Source organism: Mesoplodon mirus (assembly GCF_964341445.2).
Source record: "Mesoplodon mirus genome assembly, chromosome: 3".
NCBI lineage: Eukaryota > Metazoa > Chordata > Mammalia > Artiodactyla > Ziphiidae > Mesoplodon > Mesoplodon mirus.
Window position 1 is genome coordinate 20784926 of NC_138978.1, and position 16883 is coordinate 20801808.

At 53.0% G+C, this 16883-nt stretch overlaps 1 protein-coding gene across 3 annotated transcripts in view; it reads left to right on the plus strand.

The window, feature by feature from the left end:
- Positions 1-10210: 10210 nt before the first annotated feature.
- EPHB2 (EPH receptor B2) overlaps positions 10211-16883 on the plus strand; it is a gene marked incomplete at its 3' end in the record, with an annotated part of 186207 nt that continues 179534 nt past the window's right edge. For all 3 annotated transcript variants that reach the window (XM_082614001.1, XM_082614002.1, XM_082614003.1), the window contains exon 1: positions 10211-10294. In XM_082614001.1, coding sequence (XP_082470127.1) covers positions 10234-10294 — 61 coding nt within the window. In that variant the 5' untranslated portion in view covers positions 10211-10233. The remainder of the gene's footprint in view (positions 10295-16883) is intronic.

Consider the following 16883-nt stretch of genomic DNA (forward strand, 5'->3'; position numbering starts at 1 on the left):
TGAGCTGACGTGTATAAAGAGCTCAGAACAGTTCCCACTTCTTGTAGGTGCTCTTCAAGTGTTCACTGTTACATTATTTTTCACTGTTATATTAAATATATGTGTGTGTATGTATGACATATAGCTTGATGTTATTATATTATTTATATTACTGATGTTATTATATTACATGAACTATTGTTACAGTCATCCCACATGAAGCAGGTGGAGGAGGAGGCAGAGTTGGCACTATTGAGCCATCCCAGGCAGTTAATGGACTTTATCTCATTCAATCCTTACATCAACTCTATGTAACTCTATGAGGGTGCTATCATTGCCCCCATTTCACAGATGAAGAGACCGAGGCTTAGGGGTGAAATGACTCACCCAGCGTCACACAGCCAGTAAGTAGTAGAGCAGGGATTTAAACCCAGTTCTGACTCCCAAGTCCTCACCCTTTCTCCTATGCCTCTGTCTTCTTGGAGAAGAAGAACTAAGCTCTGGGTTCTATGGCTGAGTTCCTGTAGGGTGACCAGTCCAAGCTCCTCTTGGCTAGGAAAACCTATTCCCAGACTCCCTCTAGAAGCTCTGGCCCCAGGATGGGCCCTGTTAAGTCAGGGTCCCTCCAAATGCCTCCCCCATGGCCCTAGTCCCAGCCCTGGCCTCCGTGGGTGTTTTCTGGACAGGCCTTTATGCAGCCAGAACAACCAGGAGCTCAGAAATCTCCCTTTCCATGGCTTCATTTGCATAATCCCCACAATCCAATGCAGACCCAGTTTCCCTTTGTGATATTAATTAAGTGGAGGAAAATGTCCTGGGCAAGGAGAACTGGCTCCTGATTTTCAACCATTTGTCCCCTCATGCCAACCCTCCTGCTCGCCCTTCCCAAATATATCATGAGTAAGGTGCAGGACTGGAACTTAGGAACAAGAGGTGTAAACTTGCTCCTTCGTGTACCCCCATGCCTGCCTTCCCATGGGGCTGCCTGAGCCCCTTGAACCACTGGAGGACGGAAGGCCTGGCCCCTGCTCAGAGATCAGCCATCGGTGGATGTTAAGTGTTCAATTGTGTGATAAAACATGCTATTTGTATTTAAAAATTAATCCCAGAGGAAAATAATAGACTATTAGTTAATGGGTAGAATTGAAAAACTGGCTACTTTCCAATGCCATCTCCGGCAGTTACAATGCTGAGCTCTGCACAGCATTCGAGATGGTGTTAGAAGGATGAAAAACACCTTCCTGGTCTCCTTGGACTCACCTTGAGCTCCTTGTCCCAGCTCCGTGGTTGGAAGTCTGAGGCCAGTTGCCAAGTCGGCTCCATAGCCCAGAGAACACCTCACCACTGTCACCCACTAACTTGTTGTGTGACCTTGAGTTAGTCACTTTCCTTCTCTGGGACTCAGTTTCTTCATTTATAAACTGAGAGGGGTGCAGAAGCTGATGTCAGGCTCTTCCGAGTTTAAAAATTCTAGGGTTCTGTCATCACCAATATCAAACACTTGCCCTGGGGCACAGCACTTTGAGGCCCTCTTCCCAGGAACAGAGTCTGTCCAAGAGAAGTCTGGGAAGGCTGGGAAGTTCAGCCCCACTACTTCAATCCCCTTCTCCTTCCCTCTTCTCAGAACCTCTCCTGGACCCCAGATGTCTGTTCTCATCCCAGCCCAGAGATAGAAAATCACCAGGAGATCTGAGTTCTCATCCTGACATTGCCCCAACCCACATGAGACCCTGGGCAGCGCTGTTCCCTCTCCCATGAGACCCAAGGGCAGAGGACTTTGGACTGACCAGGGACCCAGGGAGTGACATAAATGCTGTGCCCACCCTGGGCTGAGCTGCTGGCTGGACCAATCCCAGTTTCTCCCGAGAAGCACAGTCAGGCAATCAAAGTGCATGCAAAGAGGAATAAGCTGCCGAGAGAAGAAAGGGAACCAATGCCTCAAGCAAGCATGCTGGGAGAATCTTTCAAGAGGTGAATGAGACAACATTTATAAAATGCTCAGCACAGCCCCTGGCAGCTATTGTTATTACTATCATTATCTCAATGGTTAGAGATGCCTTAGATTCTGAATAATCACAGGTCACATTCAGGCCTCCTGAGTCTTTTGCCATGTTCCATTAACACGTGATCATAGAGTAGAGATTCCTATTTTTGATTGCCAGATGTGTCCTTCCAAAAACTCCTGAGTCAATTTCTTGTAATCCAGAGAATCTTCCCGGCTCATATGTCACCACCTCCTGGAAGCCTGCCTGCTTGTCATCATCCTCCCTCCTCTTCATCCATCTAACCATCCATGCATCCATCCATCCATCCACTCATCCATCTGGTAAAAGCTTCTAGAACACCTCCTTGTGCCTGGTCCTATTTAAATTTGTCCTAATGGGACTTCACTATTATACTGGAAAGCTCAGCTGCACCTGGTTCTATGACTTCTTTTCACGTACAAGTGTCCTTAAAGAATGATTTACCCTTCTGTGGGTTTCCCCAACCCCAGTGCCCATCCCACTCTGAGCCTTTTCTGGAAGGGGGCAGCTCTCCTGGCCTTCAATGCCTTCTCCTGGCCACACCCAGCTTGCCTGTCCAGCAGCCCCACCGTACCGCACCCCTGTTGCCAGGCACCTATCAAAACAGCTCTTTCAAACTCCAAGAGAGCGGCAAATTGGGAAAGAGCCAGCCAGGTGAGCAGCCATAAAAACCCTGTGTACTCCTGATGTGGTGCAAAGATCAAAGCATCCTGTATCAGGCTTGGCGGTCAACTGTAACAACCTTTTACCTGGATACGACACTCCACAGTTTCCAGAAGCAATTTCTATCCCCCAATTCCTTTCAGCTCCCAACAGGGCCCCTTGCCACAAGGAAACAGGTTCAGGAAGTGACACAACTACCCAAAGCCATGAAGAAAGTAAATGGGGGCATCAGGACTTGAACTCAGGCCTCCTAACGTTTAATCTGGTGTCACTTCATAGCAACAGCCTCAGAAGGGTCTTTATCTGGGGGTCAGGACACCTGGCACCTAGCCCAACATTCACGAGTCTGTTGAGTGACCTTAGCTAAGTCACATCCTCTCTTGGCTGCTGTTTCCTCCACCATAATATGGGGAGGGCGGCCCGGCTCACTAGACTGTTGTAAGGATCAAAGCAATGATGGGTGGAACAGGCTGTGGAGACAGGCTGCCCAGTGCAAGCCAGAACAATACCCCTTCTAGGACCCTCGGCTATGAGCTGGATAATCCAGGCCCTCCCAGCTCCCAGGAGGAAGTGACTGTGGTTCTGAGTGTTAATTCCCATGGCTCACAGATACTGAATAGCATTTCACCACCTGTTTCCAATGCCAAGAAGGTTTTTTTGTGTTGGTGGGAGAGAAGTTTCGATTCACTATAGCAAACACTTACACAGGACACATGTGCCAGGCCCTCTGGGATTCTGAGGTGAACAGGATGCAGCCGGCCCCAAAGGGGCTTCCCGTCTAGAGGGGCCATAAGTTAGCAGGGAATGGAACTAACGTCTCACAGGTATCTGCAGGTGGCAGGTGTTTTGTTTGGGTTCTCTCCTTCTACACTCGTAACAAACCTGTAAGGATTAGGACCATTTACATAGAAAGAAACTGAGGCTCCAAGAGGTTAAGTATCCTCCCTGCTCAAGATCACACAGGATTTGAACAAGTACCTCCCTTAACCCCAAAGCCCAGATTCTCTCCATCCCATGAGGCTATTTACAAGAATACAAGATGAAGGAAATTGACATGTGTGCCATCAGCATGCTGTGGAGCTTTGGAGTGGGGGAGTAGATCTATGGCAGGATTCCTGGAGGAGGTGGTATGTGATGAGGTCTTTGGAGGATGGGGAAAATGTGGTCCAAAGTGAAGGTGAGTATGACAGGAGTGTGGAGGTGGGAAAATGGAGGATGCCCCTGGAGTCTTGAGGACAATGGTTTGGCTGGAGCAAAGGGGACCTGAAGGTGAAAAATGGGAGACAAGACTGGGTAGGTGAGCTGGGTCCTGTTCCCGAGGACCTTGAATGCCAGGCTAGGGCATTTGTATTTATTGCAAGGAGCAGCGTGGAGCTACTGAAGACTTTTGGGCAGGAAAGTAGCTCAATTGGAGATTTCGAGTTTCAGGAAAACCTTCCAGGGGTTGGAAAGTTAATAGCAGAGATCTAGAGAAAGGGGATGAGACTAAATAAGATCCACCCTCTATACTTTGCATTTAGTTTCCCTCTGACATCAAATAATTAAAACATTGAGCACTTACTGTGGTGGATAGACTATTATTATCCCATGTTACAGATAAGGAAACTGAGGCACAGAAAAATGGAGTGGCTACCCAAGGTCACAAGACTCCTAAAAAGTAGAGCTGGATTTGAACCTGGGCAGTCTTTCTCCAAAGCTACAACCCTTCAGAATGAGAGCAGGAAGGAAGCCCTACTCCAGAATAAAAATTCAGATGCCCTCCACTGCAGAAGGCTGGTCAGAGTGGTGTAGAGACCAGGGGTCAAAAGTGCAAACCCAGGGGACTTCCCTGGTGGCCAGTGGTTAAGAATCTGCCTGCCAATGCAGGGGACACGGGTTCAAGCCCTGGTCCAGGAAGATCCCACATGCTCATGGAGCAACTAAGCCCGTGAGCCACAACTACTGCGCCCGAGTGCCACAACTACTGAAGTCCGTGTGCCTAGAGCCCGTGCTCCGTAACAACAGAAGCCACCGCAATGAGAAGCCCACGCACCGCAATGAAGAGTAGCCCTCGCGCAGCAATGAACACCCAAAGCAGCCAAAATGAATAGGTAAATAAAATAAATTTATATATATATTTAAAAAAAAGTGGAAACCCAGGACCCCGGTACCTCCTGACACAGGCCACCTGGGTGGTGCTGCGCTCCTGGAGGGTGCATTCACTTCCAGGACCGCCAGGTGGCAGTGGGGAGACTGGCTGCTCGGAGCTGCAGCCCAGCCCAGCCTTCTCCAGTTCCAAGCCACAAAAGCCCAGGACTGGCAGTGAGGAATGAGGCACAGCATGGCTTTCAGGGCATCTGACCCTCCTGGTTGCTCCTTGCACCAATCCCCGCATGCTCTGTTCTCAGAGGGACATCCAAAGCGGAGCTGGGATTGCAGGCACCCTTAGGTGAAGCAGGAAGGCACAAAGGTTTTATGGCCAGTCCTTACCTGGAATAGTACATAGCCAATAGCAATAGTGTTGCATGAGAGTTTTTAACAACCCAGGGAGATGCTCGCTCTACAGTGCTAGGTGGGGGGGAAAAAATAGGCCACAGCACTGTGCATACAGCAAGATTATAGTTATATGCAAAATACTTGTGCCTAAAAAAATGCCTGAAAGGAAATGGATTGAAACATTAACAATGCCTCTCAGGCTGGAGAAATTATGGTAGTTTTTGTTTCCCTTCTTAACTCTTCTGTATCTTCTTTACTTTTACCAATGAGCATGGGCTACTTTTATCATAAGGTAGAAAAACTTTTCTTAAAAGGGATAGGAAAGATATTAGCCGTCAATACGATTTTTTTGTCTTTCAACTGTCATCTCCTCCAGGAAGCATTCCATCTTTCTCCAGGCAGAGGTAGTGATTCCCTTCTCGGCGCCCCTGAAAGGTTTGAACAGTCTTTATAAAAGAGCACTTTTCACTCCGTTTGGTAATTATTGATGTCAATGTCTAAATCTATGCTATTCAATATGGTAGCCACTAGCCACTTACCACATGTGACTATTGAGCATTTGAAATGTGGCGGGGGTAAACTGAGAGATGCAGAAATATAAAATACCAGACTTCAAAGACTTAGTATGAAAAAAAAAAGTAAAATAGTTCATTAATTACATGTTGAAACAATAATATTGTGGATATATTGGGTTAAATAAATACATTAAAATTAACTTCACCTGTTTCTTTTTATGTTTTTAATGTGGCTGCTAGAAAATTAACAATTACATATGGGGCTTGTATTGTATTCTATTGGACAGTGCTGGGCCCTGAGCTTCATGAGGGTAGATCTGTGACTGCCAGCACAGGCCCAGAGAGGGGAAAGGCCCTGTCTGAAGTCATACAACAAACTAGTGGCAGAACTAGAACTTGAGCCAAGTCTCTACTAAGAAACTCCCCCTGGCCTGGCACTGGCTCCAGGTGGGTCTGACCTACACTTGGCCATGTGCCTGCATCAGTCCTGCACCTGGGCAGGGAAGGGGCATTGGGACAGGAGTCAGAGACCTAGGTACACTGAAAGGTGACCTCTATGTTCTCTCCAGGCTGTCACTCAGCATAATGCACTTCCCTTTCAGAAGCCCCTCCACCTTCGCCCTCTGGAGGAAGGTCTCAGGGAAAGTTGAGGGGACCCAGAACACATTAGCATCCCCTGGTATGGCTGAGATGAGGACACAGGTCCTGCTGTCCCCACTGAATCCACAACACTGAGGGAGTCAGGACTGAAAGTGGCTTCAGAGAAACCACCTTGGCCAATGCCCGCATTTTCATTTGTAGCAAGTGGGGCCCAGAGAGGGTGAGTGCCCTGCCCAAGCTCACACAGCAAGTTAGAGAAGGGCATGGACATACCCTGGAGTCTCAGTCTAGGGGTATAGAGGCCCGGCCAGCCCCCTAGACCAGGAGGATGGTGGCATGGATTAGCACCCAGGCTGCCCGCGGGCCCTGCTGAACTACGCTCATACTGCTTCCTCTACCTCAGATCAGTTCATTCTCTGCTTATAATCCTTGATGGCTCCCCACTGTGTTTAAAATACAATCATGTCCCTCCTCCACCACCTAATCTCCTCCACACTCCCATTGCTTGCCATGCTTCAGCTGCTATTCCTAGAAGGTAGCCTGTATATTCCCACCCCAGGGCCTTTGCATTTGCAGTTCCTTCTACCTGGAACTCTTTTTCCGCACTTTTACATGGTGGACTCCCCGTCATCCAGCTTTCAGCTCTCATGTTCCCTCTTCAGAGACGCCTTCTCTGATCTCCCTGGCTAGAATAGCCCCCTCCTCTCAGTCACCAACTGTCCCATCGCCTGTTGTCTTCCTAGCACTTATCCTTATCTTAATTATCTTGTCCATATATAGGTCTTACACAGCAGAATGTAGGTTCTAAAAGAGCAGGGCCTTGTCAGGCAGGTCCACAGCTGTGTCCCTGCCTCCCCAGTAACTGGCCTGTAGGAAGTGCCCCATTAATGATTATTCATCAAATTTGATTTAAAGCTGTCAGATCACTGAAGGCCTGGTTCCAGCTGCACCCCAAATTTGCCGTATGTCCTTGGGCAAGTACTCTTTTCCCTCTCTGAGCCCCAGTTTCCCCTTCTGAAAAGTGGAGCTCCCACTGCTGCCAGGCTGGCTGGCAGGATAGGCTGGTTGAATTAGCATCAGTCGAGTTGATGGGTGTGAACACTGCTTTGTAAACTGTTAAAGCGTGATTGCAAATGCCAGTAGCTGTTGTCATTAGACAAATGAAGCTTAAGCCGCCTCTTCCTCTGCTGAGGAGGGGATTGGGTCAGATGCTCTCTGGGGCCTCCCGCCCTGGGAGTATATTGTTCAGAGTCCCTGCACTGCCTGCAGACAGCTCCCAGTCTGAAGGGGTGGTAGAGATAAGATGCAAATTAGAAACAAACAATCTGAGACACCAGCAACGGGCTGCCGAGCATGGGGCTAACCCTCTCTCAGGAAACAGATAACAAGTGCAAACAGTCTGAGGGGGGTGAGGCCAATGTCAATTAAAGCTCTTGGTCGTGGTGGTGGGGGGGCAAATCCAAGCCATTAGCGTGGAGAGGACAACCAGGTGGAGTGCACAGCTGGGACAAAGGCACAGCTGAAGGCAGTTGCCACAGAGACCAGTGAGGAGGGGCCTCGCCAGACTGCAAAACCCAGCCACACTATGGGCTCCCAAATGAGGAATAAAATAATGTGTGGGGAGAAAAAGATGGGAGAGAAGGGGGCTTTATTTGATTATTATCACTATTTTCCTTTTTAGCCAGTTAACTGCCCTGGATTGATGTCCATTTAATTATATAATGTTGAGTGAGTCACTTCCCTCTTTAGGCCTCAGCTTCCCTTACCTGTGAAAAGGGGATGTGGGAAATCGACAAATGACTCCCTGAGCTCTTTGTGTCCATGAAAGGCACAAGGGGGGATCAGTGTTGGGGTCAGACAGGCCTGGGGTTAAATCCCAGCTCTGACTTGCTGTGGGACCTTGGACAAATTGGTCCTCAATTTCATCAACTGAAAAGGTGAGCACCTACCTCATAGGGTTGAAAGATTAAGGGGAACATTGTATAAACAAAGCTTAGCCCAGTGCCTGGTACGAGGTCCTTAATAAATGCCACTGCTGTTCTTATTTGGAATCAAAGAGGGAAATACCAATGGGGTGGGAAAATGGGGACAAGGGCCCCAGGGGATAGAAACACAACAGAAGTGCTGCATCCCCCCAGCACATAACAGGTGCTCACAAAATATTTCTTGAATTGGGAAAGGGTGGGGCACCTGGATGTTGGCACTGATGAGTGCAACAGCTTGGAGCCTCTCTGCCCAGGAGAGGGAGTCTTGCCCCAGGATGGGTCAAGCTCAGGGTCTCCCAAACCCTGGGTTCCCTGAAAAGTCTGAGAAGCAGGGACTAAAAATAAAGGCCAGCCACACCCCAGTGGATTTTGACCCTGGCCAAGGAGGAGTCTGAAGCTTAACAGGGGCAACCCCCCACCTCATTTCCTATCTCTGCTCACTTCTGCTCTGTCTGCTTCCCAGGCAGTCTCTCCCAGCTTTCCTGGCCCACTTCCTCCTGGGGGCCTTCCAGGTTGATGCCCATTTCAGTTGGACCCTTGAAGCTTCTAAAGATGACCCACTTTTCCAAACCTTAAGTGGGGTCTCAGAGTCTGTGGTGTCCTTTTCTTGGTGTGAACTGTAGGGTGGGCCTGAAGGGAGGGTATTGCTGGGACGTTTTGACAGTTTGTGGGACAAAGAGATGGGAGAGGTCTGGGTGGCATCGATTGAATTTAAACCCTCTGTTCCTCCACTGGGCACTTACACCCACTCCACAGGGCAGGAAGCTCCTGGTTAAGTCTTGTTTGTCAGGAGTGTGGCTACCAAAGGCAAGAGGCCCCGACTGGGTGATTCCTGTAGCCCCCCTGCAGCTCGGCCACCATCAGCCTCAGCAAAGCCCTTAATGATGATGGTGATGAAGACTGTCAGAGCAGGGATGGAACAAGGGGTTGTGTCCTCCCTGAAGGGACAGCCACAGCACAAAACCATGGCTGCACAGACAGGTCCATTCCATGGGGGCGGGGGTGGCTTCCCGAGACACCTCCCCCCATCTGCACCACCCCCAAACTGCATTGGGAACAAGATGAACAGAGAGGGAGAAATCCAGTGTACAGACAGAAGGGGCTACAGGGAGGGGCTGGTGGGCTCGCTCAGAACAAGGCAGGGAGGGTAGGCCTGGGGTCTGCCTGCCAGGGCCCGGCCCGCCCCTGCCAGAGTGACCCCCCCACCCCAGGCCCCAGTGTTAGCGCCAAGGCCCACTCTCCCAGGCGGAGGCCCCAGCCCAGCCCCAGCGCCTGGGAAAGACGCCTGTTTTGTTCCCATCTCCACACCACCCCCCCTTCTTTTTTTCATTCATTGCAGTTCGGTCCCTTTCGGAGCTGCAGGGACCCGGGTGGCAGGGCTGAGGCGAGGGGGGTGGCACTCCCGGCCCTGACAGGTAGAGCCCGCCCCGCTTTGGGCAGCCCCTTCCCCCGCCCTCCCCCAGGGTCCCCTTTCCCTGCCCCTGTCAGCCGCGCCAGACGCTCTCCGGCTTTGCAGCATTCAATAAAAATTCAGAAACATTTGGGCTGAAATCGCTGCTTTATCTGGAGGAGCCACAGCGCCGGGAGAGACCACTGCTGCGCGGGGGGAGCCCGGCGTCTCAGTCGCCGGAGCGCGCGACAGCTCCGTGCTCCAGCGCCCGCAAGGCCCCCGGGTGGCCCCGAGGACGCGGGGAGCTGGGGCTCCAGGAGCGCGCGCGGCCAGCTGGGGTCCCGGGCGCGCGCGGGGAGCGGCGGCCCGGCCGGGCTCCCCCCGCGCCCGCGGCTCAGGTGGGCCGCGCCCAGCGCTGGCGGAGCCCGGGTCCCCGTTCTGCCCGGGCTGGATGGCTCATTCTGCTGGCTGCGCGGTGGCGGCGGCTCTCTGTGCGCCGCGCCTCGCCGCTCCCCCCGGCCCCCCGAGCCCGGGGCGCGCGCTCCCGCCCGGGCCGCCCGGGCCCCGCGGCGCCGCGGCCCGAGGCCCCGGGAAGCGCAGCCATGGCCCTGCGGAGGCTGGGGGCCGCGCTGCTGCTGTTGCCGCTGCTCGCCGCCGTGGAAGGTGAGCGGGCGGGCGGGTGATGGGGGCGGGGAGCGGCCGGGCATGAGCGGCCGCCGGCGCCCACCTCCGCCCGGCGGCCCGCAAAGTTTGCCCCGGGGCTCGCGCCGGGCGCAGGTGGCCGCGGGGAGGTGTGTCCGGCCGCGCCGGGAGGCGCGGGCCCCACGGGCGCCCGGGAACGGCGGGCGCTGATTGACTGTGCCAGGAGGAGGCGAAGGGACCATCTTGCGGAGGCTTTGTAGCCAGCCCGGCGAGCGCCGCCCAGGGCCGGGGACTGCCCACGCGCGCTCGCCGCCCCCGGCCCGGCCACCCCCTGCGCGCGGGCCTGGCCTTGCTCGGCACGGGGTGGAGGGGCGCTGGCCGCGGGGCCCGGCGCGCAGTTGGGGCTGGAAAGTTTGGCAGGGAGCGGAGGGAGGAAGGCACCGCGACTGGCTGGGGTGGGGGCTCCCGGTCCGCGCCCCCGGGATGGGGTCGGAGCCTCGAAGAGCGGGGACTGGCAGAGTGGAAGTGAGCGCGCCAGCACCCCGCTCTGGTGCCTGCCCATCGCCCGCGGCTTACAATGGGGTCCCCTCCCCTGGAGGACTACGGGGGGGATGGGTCCGTGGGCATCTCTTGGCTGCGCGGGGTCTCCGGGCACCCCTGCCGGCCACCGCCCCGCTGGCGGCAGAGCTCAGAGTGGCCGCCGGAGCCCCGGGAACTCTCCAGCTGCCGCCAGGGCCGGACCAGATGCTTTTGCCATGTGTTGGCCTTGGCCAGGGTCTCTGGGCCGTCTCCCCATAGCCTCGTGTGTTGGTCCCACCCGACCCTCAAGGGGTCAGGGTGTCTGCCAAGTCTCCTGAGCCAGCTTGCTCTGGAGGGAAAGTTAGTGGGGTCTGGGTGTGTCCACCAGAAATGGACGAGCCTGTAGGGCAAGAAAGGAATATGGATAATGGTTCTCATGTGTACAGCTCTTTACAGTTTTCAAACCGCTTTACAGTTTATGAAGTACTTTGCACTATATGCAAAGTACTGTGGTTTACAACGTGCTGCACAGTTGACAAGGTACTTTAAGCTTTACAAAGTGCTTTCCCACCCACAGTTTTGTTGGATTCCCCAAAATAAGTCTTCCACGAAAGTCAGGTGGGTATGAATCTTACTTCCTTCTAGTAGAAAGGGAAACTAAGGCTCAGAAAAGTCAGTGTCTCACCCTGTGGTCGCTGGGTGATAAAAATAGAATGGGGATCTCAAGTCTCTGAAGCTTGTGCTCTGTTCATTTTGCTGGGTCTTCTTGTCCCTAAACAGGGTGGCCTCTTCCAGGATTCTGCCACCATAGGACTGAGGGGTATCTTCATCTCGGGCCATTTGGGGATGATGTGAAGCCCCTTTCCTTCTTGCAGCTCAAAAACCCCAAAGATACAAAAACAAAAAAAACCTGATCGGACCAGGCATGGAGGCTGCAGCCTCTGGGAAAGGCGCAATGGGGGATACCGTGCTATAACTTTAGTTTCTCAGTAATGAGTGCTTTAGTGACCGCAGTTCAGGGGGTGGAGGGGTGTCCCTGGATGGCAGCCATAGTTTCTGGCACAGAGACAGCTGTCCTCCGGCTCCTGGAGGATTTGGTGGCTGCCTGAGGTTTCCCGGAGTGGGGCCACTGGGGCACCAAGGGTGCCACGGGCCCTGGGTGTGGAGCGCAGCCCTGAGGCCCGGTGCTGGTGGGAGCTCCCTGGAATATGGCTGAGGTACCACTTATTAGCTCTGGCTTTGGGGAAATGACTCATGCGTTGGCCCGCTATACATTGGGATGTTTACAGTATTATGGGGAGCTTGGCATAAATATTGCTATTCGGATTGTAGTCAGCGGTGCTGGAGGGGAAGAAAATTGGCCCCTCTCGTGCTGGAAAAGGCTTGGGTGTGTTTTTAATTACCGTGGGGTAGATGGAAGGGCCATGTCTGTCCGGCCATGGCCCTGGGAGGCGGTGGTCGGAATCTGGTGGGCTCTGGCCGGACTCGACCCAGGGCCCTGGACCCTGGACACAGGGCTGATCGGCTGCTGACGTCACAGGAGGGCATGGCTGCTTGGGCTGCCACTTGGGGGCAGGCTGGGAGGAGGGCTGTGGTCGGCACCCCAGACCTTGCTTCAGGCTCTTCCTTTGCCCCCTGGACACTAAGGAGTCTAATCCATTAGGGGTTAAGAAGGAGCTGGCCTAATGGAGGGGAAGGTGGTGCGAGGTGGAGGTCAGAGGCCCCACTTCTCATTTACTATGGGACCCTGGGCCGGGTCCCTTCCCTGTAAGGGGGCTCAGCTTCTCTGGGTCTAAAATGTTCAACCTAATCTCCTAGGATTCCATCATATGCACCCTACCTCCCTTCCCTGAGCTTCAGTTTTCTCATCTGGCAAGTGAGGGTAATCATGCCAATGATTAGGCGTATTTGTGAGATTCAGACCAGATAATGGATGGCAAAAAGTCACCTTGAAGAACTGTGTAGCCTCTGGGGGATGGAAGATGGGGATGGAAGATGGGGATAGGCAGTGCTGTTCCTGACACAACCAGAAGAGACAGGATCCTCCCGGGAGCAGCACAGTCTGTAAAAACAGATCTGAAGCTTGGAGTGATGAGAGGGCAGCTCCTGGGGCTCCCAGTACCCAGAGACGTGTGGCCACCACTCCTGGCCCTTCCCCCTCCTCGTGCCCTGTAGTAACAAGGCTGTCCTGAGTGTTAAGGTCTAGGAAATCCCCAGCCTCTGAGAGAGGAGAGAGGGTGTGTGGTTTTTTTTTAGTGAGGGAGGGTCCCTGTGTCAGGATGGTGACTTTAGTATCTCAGTATCTCCCCCAAACCATGAGACCCTCCAAAGGAAACACAAGTCTGGAGCATCTGGCATGGGCACTTGGAGAGGATGGAAGTGCGCTAGGGACATGTCCAACAGAAGACCAGCCACTAGATGGAATCCAAAAGTTGAAGTCTAGAGAAAACCGATCTCCTCTGTACATTTGTTCTTTTGGTTTCCAAATATTTATGGAGCTTGTTCTCTAGCTGGTGTGGTGCTGGCTCCTGGCGCGGGCAGGGAGATAGGGGACAAACTGATGGGGAAACAGTTGGCAAGATATAATGTGGTACGTGTATCCCAAGTGCTGCCAGGAGGAAGTTGTAAACCACCTGGGAAAGCAGAGACCGTTGATGGAAGCCGGTTACTTTGTCATTTATGGCTTTATTCTTTGCCTCATTTTCTTACTTCCCATTCTCTCTGCAACAGAACTTTGTCTGCCACCTGTCACATTAATGAACAGTGTTCCCAAAAGTTAAGGAGGTTATAACTCTGGGACTAAGAGGAGGCAAATTCTTTGCCTGGAAATAGCGTGTGTAGAGACACAGAGGCATGATGATTGGGTACTTACTTGGGTGTATCTGAGGGAGATGGGTGTTGAGGGCAGCAAAGGGGGATGAGGCTGAGAATGGAGAGCAGGGCTCGGATGGAAGGCTGAGGAGTTTGGACTTGATGCTGAGGGCAGTGGGGAGCCATTGAACGTTCTTGAGACATTGAGGGACCTGGCCAGATTTGTGTTTGGAAAGATCACTGGCTTCAGTGTGTGGGATATTCAGGTGAGCCAGACCCTGTCCTACACAGTCAAGAAAAGGCCAGCTTGTCTCTTCCTTGCTAGACTCTGAGCTCCCTGAGGGAGCTCATCTGGCTCATTTTTGTGTCCACAGTTGTGGTAAAAAGAGCTCCATTCAAATGCCACCTCCCAGAGGCCTTCCCTAATTACCTCATCTAAAACAGGCTCAGTTCAGACACTTTCAATCTCTCCTGCTTTCTTTTACTTCAAAATACCCACTGCCATCTGAAATGGTATCAGAGATTTCTTGGTTTCCTTGTTTAGTGTCCATCTTGCCCACTAGACTGTAAACTCCAGGAGGGAAGAGGTTTTTGTCTGCCATGTTTGCTACGGCAGCCCAGTGCCTTGAACTGAGCCCAGTCACATAGCGCCCAGTAACGGAAAGACGTAATCAGCTAAGGAATGTTGAATGAATGAATGAAGGTTGAGTGAACAAATGAGTGAATATATTATACTGTGTTATACAGTAAGTATCCGGAGAATGATACAGAGATGGAACAGAGAGTCATCTGGCTGGGGAGATGAAGGAAATCTTCCAGGAGGGAGAAGCATAGGGATGATGTGAGCAGGGGTCCAGAATGCAGGAAAATGGGGATAATGAAGAGATCAGTTCAGCCAGAGCTAAGGATTCAAATGGACCAGCAGCAGCTATGTGCTAGGTAAGTCCCCCTTCTTACAGGGGTTGAGGGAGCCTGCCTGCCTCTCCCCCTGCCATACACCTCTTGTCTCTCCCACTCCCAGCCCAGCCCTCTGCTTGGGCATTACCTATCTAAGACCCAGCGACCTTCAGTGGATTAATTTAGAATTGGTTTTTCTTTTATGTTTATTTCTCCTGCTTCTCATTTTTAAAGGAGGCTGCTTTCATGTATTCGTCTTAGCCAGGAAATCAGGGCTTAGATTTAAAGCCCGAATTCAAAAGCAAGTTGACTTCTTCATTCCTCCATCCATCTATATATTTTAAAAGAGTCACCAGGCACCTCCTTCATGTCAGGTGCTGGGTGGGAGAAGGGATTCCAGCTTTGGTGGGAAACAAGGCTGGCCAACTTCACTGACTGTGGAGTAGAGAAAACGCACAGCCTTCTGGGCAGTCAGACCTGGGTTCAAATCCCAGCACTGCACACTGTGTGCCCTGGGCAGGGAGCTGGACACCGTGTCCTCAGGGGTTCTTGTGGACACCCACATAAAATGTCAGGCACGTGGCTATGTACAGTAGAGGCTGTTCTCAGCCCCACCAGGACCCTTTTCCTTGGAGTGCCTGTGGGTGTGGTCAGTGATGGCTGTGTCCTAATTTGCGCGCCCCCCTTTTTGGCATTTAGATTGTTCAGGCAACGAATCAGCCCTCTGTGTCTCCCCCAGCCCATCGCACAGTCTCCTAACTGCCCCTCAGCCTTGGGATGGTGACCCCGCAAGTGTGGGCAGGCCCGGAGCCCCATCTCTGCCTCCTTCTTCAGGGCCCTGTTGGGGGCAAATACTTGGTTCTTACAATGGCAGGGAACTGGGGGTGGGGGGGGCTCTCAACTGGAGTCCACAGGCCTTCTTAGTTGTGGGGCTCTGGGATCACCCTGAAATTATAATAGAATGTTGGATGTTAATGTGGATTTTCCAAGGAAGAGGGGCCTTAGCTTTCAGAAGATTCTCAAAACAGTTGTGAAAACACAAGCCTATACCCAGGCTCACAGTGGGGGGCTTGAGTCCTAGGTTGGCCCCGTGGCCCTGCTGCCAGCCCCCCTGCCCTGCTGTGGCCCCAGTCCCTCCCAGGAGGTTGTCCTTCCTGGTGCCTTTGGCCCCTGCCACTTCATCAAGGTTTTGCGTCAGCCCCAAAGCCAGGATGGGGGCAGGTTCTCTGGGCAGCTATGCTGGGTACTCAGCAAGGCCCAGGGTACCAGCTTGTCATCTCTGCCTGCCCAGAGCTCACCTGTGAGCTGGAGGTCAAACCCCTGCAGGCAGAGAGACCCCTAAAGGAATGAGCAGATGGAGTTGGCTGGTGACAGGCCTGGGCTGGACAAGGCAGGGGGGCTGTGCTCCCTCAGAGGGTGGAGGGGTGAGGCCAGGATGGCCTCCTGGCAGAGGTGGACCTGGCCTGCACCTCTGACCGAGGCCCCGTCCCATCTCGTGGCCTGGCCTGCTCACCTGACTTAGCTGGAGATTAGGTAGATCCAGATCGAGGCCAGGGATCTGTATTTTTAACTCACTCCCCAGGTCTTTCCATTGGGCAGGCAGATTTGCCTCCCCACCCACCCACCCAGTGCCCTAAGATAAAACACAGGACTCCTGGGAAAGAGGAAGAGAAGCCTCAGCAGGAAACTGGAAAAGACTGAAATGAAGTGAAATCAGTCAGTTAGTGCCCACCAGCCCAGGCTGCCTGCCTGCTGGTGAACGGAGGGAGGCTTGGCTGGGGGAGGGCAGGGCAGGGAAGAATGTTTGCACACCCCTCAGGGGTGGAGTGGGCCGTTGATCGTGACAGCACCTGGAAGCTTCCTGATTGGGATGAGCTGTCTGATAAGGCTGCCTTGGAAGCATTTTAGGGTTTTAGGGCCTTTTAAAGCAGGTGCCTTCCGGAGGGTGGAGAGGGGACACCCGTCTCCCCAGTGCTCCTGTGTCACCTGGGGGGCTTGCCTAGACCACCTCAGCCTGGGCCGTGAGCTTCCTGGAGCCATCTGCAGCCCCGCTGCAGTCCCCTGGGGGTAGGGGTATCCTCAGGGAAGAGACCTTGTCTGCTCTGTGGCCTCAAGCAAGTGATGTACTCTTTGAGCCTCAGTTTCCTGATCTGTCAACGGGAGATACTGCCTGTCAGAGGCTCGTGGTGAGGGTTAAATGAGGTCCTGTATACAGTGGCCAGCAGAGCAGCCTGACCCGCGGCTGTGCCCGTATTCATCAGTTGTCATTACTATGAAATGCCAGCACCCTTGCTCCTTGCCGGAGTACTTGCTCCTTTCTCTGAAATCCCAGAGCCCTTTAGGCAAGCCCTGACCACTCTCTCCCTTGTTCCATAAACAGCAT